The sequence below is a fragment of the Cenococcum geophilum genome (assembly GCF_001692895.1).
Source record: "Cenococcum geophilum 1.58 unplaced genomic scaffold K441scaffold_9, whole genome shotgun sequence".
Lineage (NCBI taxonomy): Eukaryota > Fungi > Ascomycota > Dothideomycetes > Gloniales > Gloniaceae > Cenococcum > Cenococcum geophilum.
Genome location: NW_027137567.1, coordinates 1927659 through 1947873, shown reverse-complemented (window position 1 = coordinate 1947873; position 20215 = coordinate 1927659). Strand labels below are relative to the sequence as shown.

Sequence of the window (20215 nt, the reverse complement as noted above, 5' to 3'; positions counted from 1 at the left end):
CACCGCTTCCTATCACGCATAGCAAACCAGTCGCCAATTTTATCACAAAGAGTCTACAAAACGATATCTTGACAGAAAGTAATCTCAACGACATTGACGCTCTCAACGAAGTTATAATGGCAGTGGATCTCAGAGAAAGAGGCACAGTGGGATGCTGTTACTACGTTGCACGAGACGAGAAGTTATGTTTCATGGAAGACGTCAAGTTTGGGGGTGTTGACGTAGTTGATACTTGTATGTAAGGAAATATGTGCTTTGATACTCCTCTTACCGCAGTAAAGTGAAGAACTATATCTCCCCAACGGTTGTCCTTGTCCCAACTAGAGCAGATGACACCATCATCAGTCGACTAGATCCCGAGGCGAGAAGTCGTAACTCACTTGATGATACAAGTACGGTCACTGAACAGCTCACTCCGTCGGTATCTAAGTTAATAACATATATACAGGTGACCCCTTCCACTTACCATACCTTATCGAGGTCCGACCTTCTTCAGAATTCAATTACGAAACGGCTAAAAACAAGGTCGCCAACCTCAGGCTTGGAGCTAATGATGGACCACGTATCACATATACCGTACCAGGAGACGTGGTCGCCACCGAAGGATTTAATAATGAAGAAGGCCTTACTGGCCGACAAGGACAGTTACTCAGACTATCAGGCTGGATTGACATTGAAAGCCGGCTTACTGTAAGAGGCATATCTCATAATCTACTTATCATTAACAGCTCCTAGGTTGGCTGCGCCGGAGCACTTCTGTCATATCTGCAGCGAAGGCGTGCAGCGGGTTTCTTACCCGGAGACGAAGCTTCCTACGCCTTGTTTCCTATATCTACATTTGAAATGTTCAGCTTGTGTGACACGATGTAAGTCTTATTGGTGAACCGAATGTAGCTCGACAGGGGCTGTCACTTATTGCAATATAGGTTCATCAACGCAGACACTTTAACTTCTCTCCAAATAATGCAGTCAGAGTCACATCCTCATTCTCACAACCAGGGCCCGACGAAATCTTCCTCGAGATCTAAAGAAGGATTCTCAGTATATGGGTTATTCCACCATCTTGCTCGAACTCCTCAAGGAAAGTTCTTGCTCCGGCAATACTTCTTACGCCCGAGTTTAAATCCTCATGTGATCAACGAGAGATTGGAAACCATTGGTGTCTTCCTCCGGCCTGAAAATACCGGGCCTGTGGAGAAGCTGGTAAAGAACTTGCAGTCCGTTAAAAACATCCGTGTCATCATGATCAACCTACGAAAAGGTGTCGGTGCTGGCCTAGGCAGAGGCGGCGGAATATCAAGGAGCGTATGGGCAGGCATTCGTCAGGTATGTTCGTCGGAGTAAAATATGACTGCTTTTTGGATTGATCACATCATCTAATGACTTTACCATCAGTTCGTCTTCCATGTGCTGAAGGTTAGAGATGCATTTCAAGAGGTGGTTGGCGCAGAACAGCTAGGCATACGAAACAAAGTGAATCTTTCCCAATATCCGCCATAAGGTCATCCTATTCATATCACTTAGATCTTCGAAAAATTCGAAGGCTATCACTTTGCCCAAGTGGGTAGAAAGATAAGTGAAGTTGTGGGTTAACTCCAATTACTTTGGCGTTAGATATAAGCTTAAATTAGCAGGTGGACTTTGATAAATCTGTTGAGGGGCATCGCAGTGTCATTTTACCGGGGGTTGATGAGGAGCTCGACCAGATGAAACGCACGTACGATGGACTCGATGTCTTGCTTAGTCAAGTTGCTCGAAAGCTTGCAGAGAATATTCCTGCAGACCTTCAGGAAGCGCTAAACGTCTTGTACTTTCCTCAGATCGGATTCCTGATAACCGTGCCTCTGAATCGAACTACAGGGGGAGGAGTGTATGAAGGGGGCATCGAAAATCGGTGGGAACGGATGTTCTCAACTGAGTATGTAATAACTGCGGAAAATTTCGTGGCTAACATATTTTTGTATGGTTAATAATGCTGTCATAACCCAGGGATCAGGTGTACTTCAAAAACAATGAGATGCGGGAGATGGACGATCACTTCGGCGACATACATGGAATAATAAGCGGTACGTTGGAGGTCTAAGGACAAGTTGGGTGATTCATAAATCTCGATTGACAATCATCAGACAGGGAGATCGAAATTAGCCATGAGCTTGCACAATACGTTCTTGAGTACGAAAATTTGTTGACTGCTGCATCAGATATCTGCGGCCAGCTCGACAGGTATACACCTCTTCTCTAATTTCAACACTTACTAATTGAGGTAGTATCCTCGCTCTTACACAGGGAGCGAGGCTGTACAACCTCTCGAAACCTAAAATTACCAGAGAAAATATATTGCACATTAGTGGTGGCCGGTAGGCGTATACTCCCTTATGAAGATTTCAAAGCTACCCACTAACGAAGCCAAGGCACCTTCTCCAAGAGCTTACAGTGCCTTCTTTTGTCGCGAACAGTACCTTACTTGCAGGAGGAACTGGAGAGGGTATTTCAGAGGATGACAGCGGCGAAGAACATGAAGAACACGGCTCGCGCCCCGAAAGCCCCGCAACCCCGGCCCGTACAGTACCTAGCATGCTGATATTGACGGGACCGAATTACTCGGGCAAAAGTGTATACTTAAAGCAAGTGGCATTGATTGTGTTCATGGCCCATATTGGCAGGTTGGTTAGTGGTTCTCACATTCTCACAAAAGCTTATCATAGCAGCTTCGTCCCAGCAGACAGCGCTAAGATCGGACTTACGGACAAGATACTGACTCGGGTTACTACTCGAGAGACAGTTTCTAGGGTATGCGGCTGACTTGGATTTGTCTCTATATCTCCTGACACCCCTAGATCCAGAGCGCGTTCATGATTGATCTCCAGCAGATATCCCTCGCTCTGAACCTAGCTACGCGGCGGAGCTTGCTTGTCATAGATGAGTTTGGCAAAGGAACAGAATCTAGTGGTATGTCAATTAATCTATCGAGTTTTTGGTCGTTTCTCAAATTTCTCAGACGGTGCAGGCCTTGCCTGCGGCGTTTTCAAATACCTTTTGAGTTTGGGATGTGGGCGCCCAAAGGTTATTGGAACAACACACTTTCATGGTACCTTTCCTGTCATAGCTTGTGATTGAGTCTTGCTGACGTAAAGAAGAAATTTTCGAAAACGGTTATCTCAATCCTCACCCATACTTGGCTTTTGGCCACATGGAGGTGCGTGTTGATACAGAAGCGGCAGAGGTTGAGAACCAAATTACCTACCTGTACAAGTGAGTAGGAACCTCGATGGTGCAGCAGACTTAGTACCTGACATCCATATAGTTTCCGTAACGGTCGAAGCATCTCTAGCTTCGGTACTTGGTAAATGTTACGCTTTTCAAGCAAGAACATATCAGAGCGCTAATGGCCCTCACTCAGCTGCGCCGCCATGAATGGAATTCCTCCGGAGATAGTCCAGCGTGCCGAGGAGTTCATCCTACTGGCTGCTAGGGGCGAAGACCTTGTTGCAGCGTGTGCAGCTATGCCGGAGTCGGAGGTTGCTGAGCTTGAAGACGCTGTATGTCATGTCTATTCCGAAATATGTTTATCCCATCATTTCAGGTACTCAGTGGCTGATAATACTCAAGGAGCAAATCGCACGCGACTTCCTTGAAACAGACGTCACTGGGGATGCTAGGAGATTGCTAGTCGATATCTTGACTACATCGAACACCACTTACTCTTGCCCTTGAGGCAGAGGAGGTGTATGTGAAGGGTAGAGGGGGAGAATCGTGAAGCCTGAAGCGTGGAGCGTAAAAGCATAACAAATCTGCCGGGTATTATGCAGTGATGTAGCTGGTCCGGTTGGAGCCAAACTTGACCTCCAAAACCAACCGATAAGCAATTTGAAGCGCGACAGTTTATCCCTTGCACCGATACTTTGCGTCCTTAGAGCTGTGCTCCGTGCGCACCAATCAGTAAGCTGCATACGCAGGCGGTCAATCATTCTGCCAGATCACCGGGGTCTTATGGATGAGGCCACGAATATATCAAATTTCGTATATATATTCTATATAGGGCTTTATTCTTTGGCGTTGAGTCGATCTACGTGTTCCTGCCAACACGGGCCTCTCCTGCAAAGCGGTATTCGACAGAGTCTACACCCAAATTTAGTTCTCGGAGCCCTCTGAGGTCTCTTCCACGCATCGCTATTGCGAGGCTTCCTTGTAGTATTTGGTGATAATTCGCATAGGGGCTTCCGGCGCCTATATCTTTTGATCTAAGTCTTCCTTCCTACGTGTAAGCAAGCTGCACAAGCTACTTCCTTCTCGCTTATCTTCTCTGGCTTATATCCGTGTTCCACCAGTAGGTGCCATTGTATCTAGCTTATAGGATCGTTCGGTTTTAAGGGCTAAGGTAGGCGAGCGGAGTTCTTAAAGAGAGAGCCTATAAGAGCTTCGCAGAAGGCCTTGTGGCTAGCGTAATGCACCCAGCCGCGGGTGCATAAAGAGGATAACTTATAGGCGTTCGTAACAGTTGTATTAAGAAGGAAGTAGAAGAAAGGCTTCTAGGTGCGACGGTGGATTTTTAATAAGGTATAATACGATCGCATCTAGTTGGCTGTATTAATACTATTTATAAAGTGATTATACATATTAATAAACTCCGGAATAGGTAGCCACTTCCTGGCTGCATTACCAAATACCTTGCGAGTCTAGGGCCCCAAGAGATCCAATTAATTAATCAACCCATTTTTATTAATAAACTACTCTATATGCATTATCTAATAGTAATAGGGTCTAAGCAAGGTAAGAACGCCGCCAAAAGCGGCGGCTAACAACCCCTAAAAACAGATGCAATCCTACTACTATATATATTTACCTAGGTATTAAGGAACTTAATCCTAATCTAGAATAAGCCTTTAAGTAGGACATCTATATCTATTAGAGGAAGGTTGGATCTATACTCTATATAGCTAATATCACTTATCTAGATATAGTAAGAACTGTAAGTAAGCTATTAGAATTCTCTTAAAATCCATTACTAATTTATAATGTAGCTGCTATAAGGGCAATTACCTACCTTTATTAAACTAAAACTCTTATAATTAAGTACTTAAAGGAGAATATAATAAATTATATCTTTATAAAGGCAAGCAATGCATTATTTAGAGACAATTTAGTTAGTAAAAAGAGCACAGAAGGCTATCTATTTACCTTATTTAAAGGACTAATTAACTAGCAATTAACTAAGTAAAAATTAGTAATAAAATTAAGCATAGAAGTAGAGCTCCTAGCTCTATTATATGCAGCTACTAAGTTAATTTAGTGGCAGCGATTCTTTAAAGAAGTTGGATTTAAAACTACTAAGAAGTAAGTAATATATTACAACAATATATAGACAATTTAACTCCTTATAAAAAGTGATGCTAAGCTTAATACTAAGCTCTAATGCGTTAATATTTATTACCACTAGCTTCACTAGGAAGTTTATAAAGAAAGGATTAATATTAAATAGGTCCCTACTGCGGATATAATAGTAAACGGCTTAATAAAGGCTTTGTCTTATTAAAAGTATAAGATATTTATTTAGTAATTAAACCTTATTAATATTAAGGATCTAATTTAATTTGGTTTAGATAATATTTAGGTAAGGTAACTATATAAAAGATTTCTTAAACCTAATACCAAATTAATAATATAACTTTTTACAGTAGCCTAGAAGGCTCTATGTAGCTAGGGGGGTATATTAAACTAGATCTAATTTCCTTACCACTATTTAGCTACTTACCCTTATAATTCTATTCGCTACCTATTTTATATATATAGAGAGCTTTTAGAGCCCTCTTTAATAGATAGAGTTCCTATACCTAATTGTCTGTTTAATACTATCTGACATATTCTTATAGGGGAAGCGGTTTCTTTTCGCCGGGGAATTAGTAGTATAACTTGATCTGTTACACAGTCTCGTATTCCCCCTCTTTTATGCAATACGAGTTGCATATCAAGCTTGCGTTGAATAGAATGCTTCGCGATGGATTCTTAAGGGTTCCTTAAGAAACAGTCTTGCCACAATTTGACTTGGTTCTTTCTTCCTTACCTAATTAATAGGCCTTCTACCCTATACAGTAGACACCTTAACATACTACTATTTAATTTTAGTCGTTTGTTATATTCGCGCTCTAAGTATATAATAATATTTCGTTATTATTATATAATTAAGCCAACTAAAGGAAAGACTAGGCATTAGTCTCCCTTCGCTAGGCTTATATCAACTATTTGGCCATTTAAGCGTAATCTAACATTTACGGAGTCCCCTAGTCATTCAATTTATGCTCTTAATAGTTATCCTTACACTACCACTTTAGTAATCTCCTACGACCCTTAGATAGTCGCTTATATAAGTAAATAAAGAGGACGCTTAACGTAATCCATAAGCGAGTTAGACATATAGGCGAACCGGATACTAAAAACACCATAATAAATGCCATTTTTTAGGGCACTGTATATTAATTACAAGAAGTTAGTATTAGTTACATAAAGGGATATCACGTAGCTACGGTTCGTAGATAGTATAATAATTATTCTGTTTTTTAATCATTAGGGGGGGCGAGGAGCTTAAGGCTCCTCGCCATACTAGTGCCGCGGCAACACGTAATGGCAACTTGCCGTACGTAACGGCAACTTACCTATATTCCTAACACTAGCAACTCTTCTTTTACGGTTGCCATCTATATATATATACCGCTTAACTAGCGTAATAAATATTAATCCTCCTTACTTACTATTGCCATTATAATATAAGTCTCGCTATTTTAGAAGTTTGCCTCTTAGCATATAGTGCTTTCTTACTTAGGAGTCGCAGGTAGATATCTTATTTAAAGGGCCGCTAAGGCACTAGTAGTAAGCGAGCTAATAGTAATTTTCTATCCCAGGGATAGAAAATCCTAATTAGCTAGGTTAAGTTAGGGTCTGCAAAATCTAACTAATTAGATAACTTTAACCGCCGGTTAAAGTTCCTAGACATCTTAAGACCTTATATAACTAAGAAATTTCTAAGGACTCCCTTTTAACCTAACCTTTAACTCGTATACGTAGAGTATTTATATTAATAAATGTCTTTAGTGCCTTATTTAGGTTCGCCTTTATTATTACATCTACTGGGTTATCTTAGCTATTAATCCATTAAATCTTAAAGAGTTCTTAACGCTTATAGGATTGCTAAAGTACTATAATATTAATTATAAGGCGCTTCTCCTTTATAGTACTAAGCTTAACTAAATACTTATAAAGGGAATATAAGTCAGTGCATATAATTATAGGGATAATAGGAAGTTTAAGTTAATCTATAATTATCTTTAGGGTAGTTCCAATTGTAATTGCTATGTTAACTCTACTAACTATTCCGTATATTTCTAACGCTAGGACGCTTTAAGTAACGCACTTACTCTTAGTTAAGCTCTAATAGATAAGATTACTATAAATTATAAAGTTATTCTCTCTAGTAGATTCGTTTGCGATAATAATCTTATATTCTAACTAAAAGCTAAAATCTTTATTATTTATAAACAATCTATTAATAAATATAAAGAGCTTAGTAGTAGGAAGATTAATAGGTATATAGAGTAGTCCCTAATTAAGATGGTTTATTTGCTAGGAAAGACGTTTATTTAGGGCAAGAACGTTATCCTTAGTTAGTTCCTAGTATTAGGCGGTAATAAAGAGATTAAATAAAGCCTTAGATTAATAGATAGAAGTAATATAAGCTTCGCGAGCGTATTGCTCTACGTATCCTTACTTTAGGGAATTAACGTTAATAATATCAATCTTCTTACCTTAACCCTTCTGGCGCAAAGTAATAGAATCCTTATTTAGAAAGAGGATGCATCTATTAAAAAGTAATGGTGTTATTAAATTAAGCTTTTCCTTTAGTTTTACTATAAGATTTACCTTTACTAGCTTATCCTCTTTAAGAGCTAAGAATTAGTCGTCTCCTAAGATAATTATATTATTAGTTTATATACTAACAATTCTAAATAGGGTTTCTGTGGTTATAATAAGGAAGCAGGGATTAAATATAAAAGTAGTTATTAAAAGCTTCTCTTTATAGTGCTTACTATAGGTAGCCCACTAGTAAGTTCCTACCTCTACAATTTTATATAATAGCTTAAGCACAACCATAATTATATCTTTAGGATACTAGTAGCGAATTTACTTTAAAAGGTATACTAATATTAAGCGCTAAAGGTGCGTCTCTAATTAGGTATAGGCTTAAGTAATATCTTATAAATAAACCGCTATTCTATTCTTTATTAAGGAGGGAGCTAATATAATAATAACTTGCTAACTAGCTTATTAAATTATAGGAGATTATATAAGAATTATCTCTTTACCATTATTGTTATAACCTTAGATAATAAGCCTTAATTTCTTAAATAGGGTATTAGTAGCTTTACCCTTAATCTTATTAACTATCCTTAACTTAAAGATACGAACTTTATTAAACTTAGTAGGGTTATACTTCTTAAATTTAAAGACTTCTCTTGCAATAAGACCGTCGATCTCCTACTTATTAGATGCTTAGAAAGGAGCTCTTAGGGTTATAATACGACCTTCTTTTTAGAGCTGTTTTGTAAGCCTAAAGTCAGCCTTCTCCTTAGCTGTTATAAAGGCCATTAATAACTTAACTCCGTTCTTAATGGCGGCAACAAATTATTCTTTAAAATTAATAAGATGTTAGCAATTTTGTAATCCCTTTAGGCGACCTCTACCGCGTTATAGTTATAGCGTATCTACTATAATTATATTAGGATTATAGTCGCCTTCTAGAGTACGTTAATTGTGGTTCTCCTTTAGGGTATCTTCTAGGGTATCCTGTAAAGGCTTAAAATTGTTATCTTTATAGTAAGGCTTAATAATAGTTAAATAGAATTAAGTGGGTTTATAAGGCATTTAAATAGTATAAGTTTAACTATTAATTATAATAAGTTAGTATAGGCCTAACTATCCTCCCTTTTTACGCTATACGCGTACTTTAGACTAGAGTAGTAAATTAAGCGTAATTAAGGTATTTAGGCCATTTCTTATTCCTAGTATATTATTAACTTAGCGTATAGCGTAGAGATATTATATCTCCTTTATTACCTTATAAATAGCTTTAGCTTATTATATAATGGAGGGAGATAATAGAGAATTATTAGTTATTTAAGGGTAGGCGCTAAAGACTAGTAATATAGGTACGAGTCTATCCGGGCTAGCGGAATTATTAATAGCTTTAACAGCTATTTATAAGGTAAGTTTTTTACTAGCGTCCTTTAGTTCTAAAGAGATAATCTTATATACGCGGCGTAATAGCGTATAATATTGTTTTACTTTTCTAATACTATTATATGCCTTAATAGGGACTTCCTTAACCTTAATTGCCATTGCCTTTATTTGTTGTTAGAACTCTATAGATAAGAAGTTCTTTCTTATATTATAGACGATTTAATTAGGGGGTCCTAAATAGATATTAATCTAGCATAATTAAAGGGTATCCTATGCGTTTCTAGCTAATATATCTTTTAAGAAACGCGCGGCTTAGAAGAAGGTTAAGAAGTTAATAACTTAGAGTACTAGCTTACTACTAAGATATATAACGTTAATAATAATATAGAAGTTAAAGTTATAGTTATTCTTAAGGGTAAACTTAAATCGGCTAGGGGACTTCTAGTTTATTTAGTAGTAATAGCAGTATTTTATAAGATGCTTAATTACCTTAACCTTAACTTTATAGCCTACTTACTAAAGAACCCTAAGTAATTGGTAAACTAATAGGTGACCAAAATAATAGTATAGTTGGCGTAACTTTAACTTAGTTAAATGGCTCTAAGCAATACTCTTTTCTGGTTATTAAAGGAGCAGCTAAGGGTAACCCTATTTACGTACAATAGGCACCTAATTATCTCCCTGCACAAGTATATTTTTAAGGTTATTAAGCTTAATACCTAGTTTATTTATATCTCTAATGTAAAATAGAAATGGGGTATTTATAGGAATAACGTAAAAAGTAATATACCCTAAGGGGGTTTAAACCCTAATTGTGCTAAGAAAAATTATAGTACCCTTGCTAAAACAAATTGTATATTGGCCTGCTATTAAATAGTTAATCTAAATAGAGCTATTAAGCTACTAAAGGGCTTAAACTTAAGGTTCTCCTACTATAGATACTCCTACGGCTCCTATATCCAGTATAATACCATAGAAGATATACGCCGAGTATCTATTGTTAAAGGAAAACGCGAAGCTCTCCTTTGGCTCGTTAAAGATATCTAACTTCGTAATAGAATAGAGCGTAGATTAGTTATTAAGAACAGCAACGGTTTATGTACTATTTACCTTACTATACTTAATAAAGTATTAGTTAGGTAAGTAGTCCTTAATTTCTATATCTATAAGGAGCTATTTAGTCTTATTAACCTTACCCTTAAAATCTTTTACGCCTTTATATTAAACTAGGAAGCTTTAAAAGTAGGCTATAGTAACCTTATAATTTCTAATATTTCTTATACTCTAACGGAACTTATTATATACCTCCTTTTACTTATTAAGGGAGTGTCTAGTTAACTAGTAATTTAGCTTCTTATAAATATAGCACTTCTTTTAGTAATTACTTTAAAATAAACCTTTATAAGGACCTCTATAATTACCTTATAGTTAATATTAATCGTACCCTTTACTATATTCCCTACTACGGCCACTATATATTCGGTTAGTCTAGTTATAATTATATTAGTTAGGAATACTTAGTTAGGCAGGGTTTTTAGTATAGAACTATTAAGGTTTTTATATTTGCATTATAGTACCTATAGCAAAGCGTAGTTTGGTATATACTCCTTTAAACGTATTTATAGGTTTATATAGCGCTAAATTGCACTTAAGAACGCTATAGTAGGCTAAGATAACCTAGTCCCTTAGACTGTTTTTATTTTAGTAAGTTTTAGTAAGGCCACATTAGATTTTCTAGAGTTTATTAAAGAGTAGTTAAAGGCACTTTAAATAAATCTTTATTAGGTTAGAAGCAATAACTCTTTAAAATATAGTCTCCTAGAATTGTTCTCCTAATAATTAAGGAAATCTACTAAAAACTCGGATTTTTTCTAGAGCTCTTGCTGCACCTAGCCCAAAAAGACTAAAACTAACTAAAAGAACCCTAAAAAACACCTAGAGAATCCCCCTAAGATATATGCATTATAAGGGAGATATACATTAAACGACAGTAGTTTACACTCGCGCGCGTCCACCAGAACTACGCCTAGTAATAGCCCTCTATAATAAGAATGGGCGAATACCATACTATAAAGCGGAAAGACCTCTATTAAGAAGGCATCTAATAAAATATAAAGCCTATTAGACATATTTAGTATCCGTAGTTATAGGGGAGTAACTATTAGCTATAATAAACTAATATAGCTAGTAGAATGGCTCTGCTAGTCTAGCGAACCTTAGGCGCCCCTCTAGTAAACCCTTAATTAAATTCTCTAACGGCTAAGTAAAATTAAAAATAAATAAAACCCTTTCTTACCGGCGAACCGCACTTAGGCCGCTATAATTGCGCGTCTATAGTATAGGGAACCTACCCCCCTAAAGATAATATCTGGGTATATAATTATAATATAACTAAATATAGAAAAAGCAGAGGGGCTTAGGGGATAATTAGAAATAAAAGTCCTTATAAAGATTTATAAAGAGGTCTATAACGTTATTATAGTCCAGCACCTTAGGAGCGGAGATATTAGAGTTATTTTAAGGGACTAATAGGTAAAGGAACAAGCCGTTAGGGTAGGGGATAGGCTAAGAGAACGTATTAGTATAAAAGTGCTTTATAAAGATTACCCAGTTAAAGTCCTAGCGGTTCCCTTAAGCCTTAGGGTAAAAAAGAAACGCTAGGTAGATAATACAGCAACTATATATAAGATAGTAAAATAAATAGAATACCTTATACTAGGACTTAAGATTACCTAAATTTAATAGCTTTAATAGGAAAATATAAACTAAGTATATAATAAGAATAATAAAAGAATATAAGGGTCGCTAGAGACTCGCTAAGGAAACGCCGGTTAAACGTATAGCTCCCTTATTATTAGCATATATATACTAAGAATATAAAAACTCCTTATTTAAAAAGGTATTATTATAAATGGCCTTATATATAACGTAAGGCTTTATAACCACAGACTCCGCCTAAAATAATATTATTACTATATATAATGGGGACACACCTAATCTATATGCGCAGTATAGGTATACTGCGGCTATTATATAGGCCCCTACAATATAAGACACTATTTAAATTAAGACTAAATAAAATGCGTAAATTACTACTAAAGTATATATAAGGCGTAGGAGAGAGAAGACTGTATTAAATATAGAAGATAGAAGGTAAGGGCTTAATAGCTATAGGAATAACTATACGCTAAATTATATAAATAGAAATAATAGGCAATAAGCTAGGGGGGCGTAGGTACCTTTCTAGCGTTTCCTACCTTTAATACTAGGGGGCTAGGCTAGCTATCCTAAGCCTTAACGGGCTAGAAGCGATGCTATATAATATTATTAAACTATATAGGGATATAAGGGTTACAGGGAATATAAGGGAGAGGATACCCTATAGGAAGACCCTTATAGATAGCTATAGTAAGCTTAAAACTGGGATAATTAAGAATTAGATTTAACGCGGCAAATATAATATTTATAGCTAACTCTTAAAGGGTATATAGCTAACTAGTAAGAATAGGGGAAGATCTGGAGATAATATTAGATTTAGACTTAAAAGCGCTAGTAGGAATATAAAACACGGGAATAGAAAGCTCTATATAAAATAAGTAGTAACTAGGGTATAGATATAAGAGACAGAAGTTTTAAATATCCTAGAGAAAGTAGAAATAGAAAAAGTAAGGAATAATAAAGAGGCGAAGGACCCTTACTAGGCGTCCGCTACCTATCTATTATATAGTATAACTATAGTAATATAAACCACTATCTTATAAGGCCCCTACTAGATAGTCTAGACCTAGAGAAATACTATATCCTTACTATATAAGAGCCGTACTATAATACCTATATATAATTAATATACTGCCCCTAAGGATTTTAGCTCCTATATNAACNAAAAGNAGCTATANNCGTATGCTTTATAATTANNAANACTATTAGCCTNTCCTTATAGTTATAGNAGNNAGTTAATCTANATATTATAGTTATAATAATTTAGANATATAGAGGACCGGTATAAATTATTAATATATATAACCCTAGGGTTAAAGGGGTCCTATAAATAGAGAATATTATATTAATAATAAGCTTACTTAAAACTAAAGGTATAGAGTTTATTTTATTAGGAGATATAAACCTCTACTACCTACAGTAGGGGGGTATTTACATTACTGCTAAACAATAGGTAGAGTGCCTACTAAAAGCTATAAATACCTAGGGCCTTAAGCTGGCTACCCCCCTTAAAGCAATTATATAGTAATAAGGACCCGCTAAAAGTATAATTAACCTTATATTTATAGACAAAGGCCTATACTAGAGACTTAAAAGGTATAACCCTAAAGAAAAATAAGTACTTACTTTAGACTATATCCCTATCTAGATATAGCTAGATTTAGATATTAAGGCGTAGCTAAATAGTAAAAGATATGTAATAAGGATGCTTAAGGTAAATAGTTTCCTTAATATAGTTAAACAATAACTCTAAGACCTAGAAGAAATCTACCTAATACTAAATAAGCGAGGCTTATTAGCTACCCCTAAGGAAATTAACCGAAGACTAGAAAGGATCTAGGCAGTAATTAAAAATAGGCTAAAAGAATACTGTCCGGTCTTAAGACTGGGCCCTTATACGTAATATATATAGTCTATATAATACGCGGTTTTTATAACTAGCCAATAATAAGTAAGAAGGAAATACTTAAGTAGCTATAACCCTAAAGATAAGAGATAATATAAAGATATAAGAAACTAGTTAAAGAATACCCTAAAAAAAGAAGTAAGGAATAACTAGAGATAATTTATAAATAAGTATACTTTTAACCTAAGCCTCCCCTATAATAAGGGCCTATAGGCTATAGTAAAATAGGTAAAGAAAAAGGTAGAGTAACTAACAGAAGACCTATACCTACTACCCCTATAAAGAGTAGGGGAATTATAGGCCACTAATAATAATAATAAGAAGGTAAAGATCCTTATAAAAAGGTTCTTCCCCTAACTAGCTCTAGTAGACCTTAGTAATATTATAGGTAAAGCACTAGTAACTTACCTATGGGTTAATAGCGATATAATAATAGAGGAAATGGCTAGAACTATTAGCCGCCTTTTAAATAATATAGTACTAGGTTTAGATAGGATTTTAAATAAGTCCTTAAAGACCTATAGACTATTTATAGCACCCTAGCTTATAGATATAGCTAAAGTATACTTTACTATAGGCTACTACCTATGACTTGGAAGATCTATAATGACGGTTGTCCTATAAAAAGAAGGTAAAATAGATTACTTAATCTTAGGAAGCTACCGCCCTATTGCTTTAAAAAATACCCTTAGTAAGATCTTAGAAAAGGTAATAGCGGACTATATAGCAGATACGGTTAAGGAATACGCCTTACTACTATAGAGCTAAATAGGGGTAAGAAAGAACCGCTTAACACTATTAGCACTTATACTACTTGTTACTACTATTAAATCTACATAGGTGATATAAAGGAACTTTATAGTATTAATGCTTAGCCTAGATATTAGCGGCGCTTATAATAACGTACCCTATAAGCGTCTCCTATATATTTTTAGGGTAAAAGGCTTCCTAAAATAGATTATATAATTTATCTAAGGGTTTATAGGGCAGAAAGAAATATTATTAATCTTTAGCGGATACTAGAGCCCCCCTATTATAGTTGCAACAGAAATACTATAAGGATTACCCCTCTCGCCTATACTCTTCCTTTTCTTTATAAGTAACTTACTTAACTCCTTTAAGGAAGGGGCGACCTAGGGGATAGGCTTTATTAATAACACAAACCTAATTATATACGGGCTATTAGCCGTAAAGAATTGCAGAATGCTAGAGAAAGCTTATAATACCTATATAAAATAGGTAAGATAATATAGAGCCTAATTTTTACTAGAGAAATACCAGCTAATCTATTTTATAAGAAAATGTAACTAATCTATAGATCTCTAATATATAATCTATATCTAAGGCTTTAAGGGTTAACTAGTTTAGGGCCTAAGAGTATTAGGAGTATAGGTAGATAGTAAGCTTTAGTGGAGCGTATATACGGCGTAAGCAGCCTATAAGGGCTAAGTATAGTATATTATATTATCTAGGATTGTTAATTCTATATAGGGCCCATGCTTTTAAAGGTTACGCCTACTATATATAGTAGTTATCCAGCCAACCATAACATATAGGTCCAGTATTTAGGCCATTAGAGAATCTAAAAAAGGCCCCCCTAAGTTACTCCTTAAACTACTCTAAAAGGTCTAAATAGCTTACCTTTAAAGTATAATAGGCGGATATAAGCGAACGGCCATAGCACTGCTTAAGAAGGAAGCCAATATCCCCCCCTATAACTATATATTAAAGCCACTATAATATAAAGGGCCTAAAATAAACGTAACTCTAATATTATAAAGTATATTAAGACACGCCTAAATAAACTATAAAGGGACCCTAGGGCGCCCTATAGGAGAATAAACTAATAACCCTAAAGTAGGGAAGATATATTAGAGAAATAGGTAAAGAAAGCAAAAGAAGAATAGTACTACTTTAGGGCCTAGGCCTATATAGAGGAGGAAGGGAGACGCGTAAGAGGCTAGTAAAGATAATAGTAAGAGAGAAAAAGGGGCTAAAGTAGAGTATAAAAGAATGCTAGGAAACTATCTACCGTAATATAATACTGGTTAGACTAACGCTGGAGAGGCGTATAGGAGTTAAAGGTATAGAGGCTGACTAAGGTAAGAGGAACTTAAGCTGTAGTATAGTTAACACTATAGGGGGTAAATACTTTAGGGCTCTAAGAAGGCCTAACGAAGGTAGAAAATATAATAGTAATACTCTTAAGAATAGGAATAATAGGACTAAAAGACTGGCTCTACTAGGTGGGTGTTTTAATAGGTAGCCTAAGATGTAAATATAGCTGGCTAAGACAGATACTAAAATATATAATACTATTATGCCCTTTACGCACTAACTAAGAAGTAATACTTTTAGTAGCTAATATAGAGAACTATAATATACTACTCTTAATATAAAAAGGTCTTAAGGCGGTTACCTAGTGGCTTATTAGCTAAAATATACTAAACTAGTTCTAGGTTATAAGGGAAATAATAATAAAGGGTAGGGGGTAAGTAACGGGCGCCCCCTAACGACTCTATAGTAGTAGAGTAAAGCTTATAATACTAGCGCGTCCGTAGGCTTATTACGGCAGCAGTGGTTCCTAAGGAGGTTAAAAAGTAAGGTAGTAGGAGNACTATAGGTNACTNNNAGGCGCCNTATAGGNGCCTTATAGGCGAGTCNTAAAAGGCAGNGAGATGGATTATAGGGTTTTCTTAAATAGAGTTTTCTCCCTATATATACATAAGGAGTAGTCTGCGTGGGCCTAATAGGGATCTAAATCGGATATTAAGCAATGAATTATTATTATATAGTCTCCCACCATTCGGATATATAAAGTTGGCGATTCTTATTAGTTTTAAAGTAGGCTCTAGTAAGCTAAAGCATTGCATTAAAGTTATAGTTTTTACCCGCAATATAGTTATAATAAAATATTACTACCTATCCTTTTAATATAATAGAGAAAGCGTAATAGTACTAGTGGCGTTAAATTCTAACCTTATTATATGTCACGGGACGGGGTAGTAGCTACAAGACGTATATATTCAAGGAGTCTATAAGACGTTACGCGATCGATCGTAAGGGTCGAGGGCGTAAGGAGGTGATATACCTACGCGTAGCTGATATAAGCTGTACGCGAGGTGTACGCGAGAGCACGGGGCTCTTCTATGGAGGCCCCTGCGGTAGGGTTCCGTAACACTACCCCCCCTCCTATAAAGGCGGAGCTCCGGCGACGCTGTGGTTACTATATATATATAGAAGGGACACTTAGGGTATAGAAAAGAAGAAAGGGGGGTATCGCTAAAGGCTTAAAACAACGTTATGTAATAAGGCTTAGCATCTAAGAATCCAACCAATTAGACAACTTTAACCGCCAGTCGAAGTTCCTAGACATCTCAACAATATTCTGGTTACGTAATCGCACTTTACCGCAATCTAACGGCAATCTAATGGTAATTTGCCCCTACGTGGCAATATATAACGGTTTAACTCTATAAGGGCTCCCATAGAGGATTAGGTATAAAATCTCTACTTAGGCCCGGTTTCTATGGGTTCGCGTAATAAAAGTCGCTAATTAGATCCTTTGCATTTTTAAAGTCTTTCTATAATTGCTATTCTGGCTAATCTATGTCGAATCCTATATATATAGCTCTATAGTAGAGCCGTTGTCCTCTGCCTTTACCAAAGTATTTAGAGTCGATAATTTGTTTAACGGTCCACTTCTTATGGTTCTTGTCTTTGTTCTCGTCTCGGATTAGTACTAGTAGGGGTTTAGGCTATGTCTACCTTGGTAAGGGGTTAGGCTAGTAAAGGTGTAGTAGCTATAGGTAAAATACAGGCTATATCCTACGGGTGGCTAGGGTAGGTAAAAGCTCTAGCTCGTATACGGCTCCCCTATTAATGACTTGTTTAATTAGGTAGGGGCTAAGGTTCTTATAATTAAGTGACTTTATAGGCCTCTATATAGAGATATTGCGTACATCTAGTTATACCTAGTCGCTAACACGCATCTCCGGTGGTGGCGTTCTATAACAGTTGGTGAAGTAGGCCTACTTTACTTAAGCCTAGGCCATTTCTCCCTTACAGTAGTTGAGTAGATTTTTTATATAGTCTATATGCTGGTTAGTAAGTAGCATCTTAAGGCGTTTTCTATATGGCAGTTTCTTATTAATAGGTTCTAGTGGTTCTATACTGGATTAGGGGTAATATCCCTTATTCGCGAAGAACGGGGTAAGTCCTATAGTAGTTAAGACGTAGTTATTCGCTGTAAATTCACCTAGTAGGAGGTGATCTACCTAGTTATCTTAACTATAGGCGACTACCTATCGTAGGTACGCTTTTATGCTAGCATTAGCGTTTTCCAGTTACCTAGTAGTTTTGTAGTGGAAGAATATAGACATCTTAATAAAGATGCCAAGGCGTTAGTAAATTCGTCTCTATATATTAGAGCCAAACTATATGCCTTAGTCGGACGTAATCGAGTTAGGTAACCTATGTAATCGGTAGATTTCGCGGAGAAAGGCGTTAGTGACGTCGCTAACGGCTACGCCTTTGGTTGGGACGTAGTGGCGCTCTTTTGTAAGTCGGTATATTATCATAAGGATGTTCTTATAGGTACGGCTATATCGCTTATAGGGTGGTAGGTTAATAACGAAATCTATGGCGATATCTGCCTATTGTTATATAGGTACTAGTAGAGGGTGTAGTAGTCCTTAGTACTTTATATTAAAGGCCTTAGCGCGCTTATAACCATAGTAAGCGCCTATAAAGCGTTTAACTAAGTCTATTATTTTAGGCCAGAAGTAGTATTAGCTAAGAAGCTTATAGGTTTCTTCTCTACCTAGGTAGCCGCTTAATCGGAGGTTGTGGGCTATTTAGATTAGTTGCCGTTATAGATTTTCTAAGTTAGGGATAAATAGACGGCCTCTATAATAGAGCCTATTCTCTTTTACTTTTAAGGCTGCTATATTAATCTAGCCTAAGCTTTAAAGTTTAGTTAGCAGCGTATAGGCGCTAGCGGTCTTTGCGGTAATAAGTTAATGTAGTAATAGGTTAATAGAGGTGTTATATACTGTGGTAATAAGCTTATTAATTTTGGGAGGTGATTTTAGTTCTATAGTGTAAAGCTAAGGTATAGTTAGCTTTATTGTAGGTAGTATACCTAGGGCTAAATTCCGTGCTTTTAGGATTGTCTATTATTGGAACTAGTTGTAGGGGTTATCTTTAGACTAAGGAAGGTCTTATAAGCGGCGTATTAGGCTATTAGGCTTAGTACCTTATACTCCTAGCCTATATACGATTTTAAAATTAAAACCAGAGAGGAACTCGTTCTAGCGTACTTAGCATTAGTTTAGCTATTTCGTAGTTATAAAGTACTTAAGGTTGCGATAATCCGTAAGAACTTTAGTTAGCTGGTTAGGTTCTACTAAGGAGAGTTCCGGTTAGAATTCCTTAAACGCTTATATAATTATAAGAAGTTCCTTATTATAGATCTTATAGTTATATTCTTATAGTATAAGCTTAGATAAATAGAATGCGACTAGGTAGAGGAGACCGTTATTACCTATTTAGGAAAGGATACCTACGTTAACGTAGTCTAAGGAGTTAGTCTTAAGATAGAGTTGTCGTCCTAGTATAAAGTAAGCTAGAATAGGTGCTTTAGTAAAAGCATCTTTAAGGTCTTAGAACGCCTTCTTATATTTAGGCGTCTAGATAAAACATAAATATGTTTTTCTTCCTTTCGCGGAAAGGCCCTTCGTTCGCATTATTGCTATAAGTAGTACTATAACACCTAAGAAGTTATATATGAATTTTTAATAGAAGTTAGCGAAACTAAGGAAAGCTTATATATCTTTAATGCAGTTAGGGGTTTGCCATTTAGTAATTATGTGTACCTTCTTGGGGTCCATACGGACACCCTTAGTAGTGACGATTAGTCTAAGGTATTTTACTTCTATAACTAAGAATTTATACTTCTTTAAATCAATATAAAGTCCTGCGTCCCTAAGGCGCTATAGGACTTTTTAAACGTGCTTAGTATGCTTAGAAGGGTTATCGCTGTAAATAAGTATATCGTCTAGGTACGTAGAGCAGAAGTTATTAAGGTAGTCCCGTAAGGCGTTATTAATATAGCTTTAGAAGCTACCTGGGCCATTATATACGCTAAAGGGCATAATAGTATATTTAAATTGGCCAAAGCGTAATGCGAATGCGGTTTTCTATTTATTACCTTCTTGTATTTAGAGGCGGTTAAAGGCAGTAATAATATTAAGCTTAGTATAGATTTTGGCTTAGCTAAGCTGCTTAAGAGTCTTACGTATAAGTGGTACGGGGTATTGGTTCTTAATTGTAATAGCGTTAAGTCCTCTATAGTTAACGTAG

General features: G+C 36.2%; 1 protein-coding gene across 1 annotated transcript; it reads left to right on the top strand.

The window, feature by feature from the left end:
- The first annotated feature begins 95 nt into the window (after positions 1-95).
- K441DRAFT_630648 (uncharacterized protein) lies at positions 96-3972 on the top strand. Its single transcript, XM_067646285.1, has 19 exons — positions 96-234; positions 282-371; positions 431-690; positions 736-866; positions 927-1326; positions 1396-1473; positions 1525-1584; positions 1635-1918; positions 1990-2066; positions 2127-2223; positions 2268-2357; positions 2412-2663; positions 2709-2790; positions 2838-2949; positions 2999-3088; positions 3135-3252; positions 3305-3343; positions 3401-3539; positions 3610-3972. The coding sequence occupies exons 1-19, from the start codon at positions 117-119 to the stop codon at positions 3712-3714; spliced, it is 2622 nt and encodes an 873-aa protein (XP_067507097.1). The 5' UTR covers positions 96-116; the 3' UTR covers positions 3715-3972.
- The last annotated feature ends 16243 nt before the right edge of the window (positions 3973-20215 follow it).

What these genes read in the sequence shown, in the direction of transcription:
- K441DRAFT_630648 (XM_067646285.1), top strand. Translation starts at nt 117, where the DNA reads ATGGCAGTGGATCTCAGAGAAAGAGGCACAGTGGGATGCTGTTACTAC. An exon ending in AGCTAGGCATACGAAACAAA is followed by an intron (nt 1,474 to 1,524) that starts GTGAATCTTTCC and finishes CATATCACTTAG; the next exon opens with ATCTTCGAAAAATTCGAAGG. An exon ending in TTGCTGAGCTTGAAGACGCT is followed by an intron (nt 3,540 to 3,609) that starts GTATGTCATGTC and finishes ATAATACTCAAG; the next exon opens with GAGCAAATCGCACGCGACTT.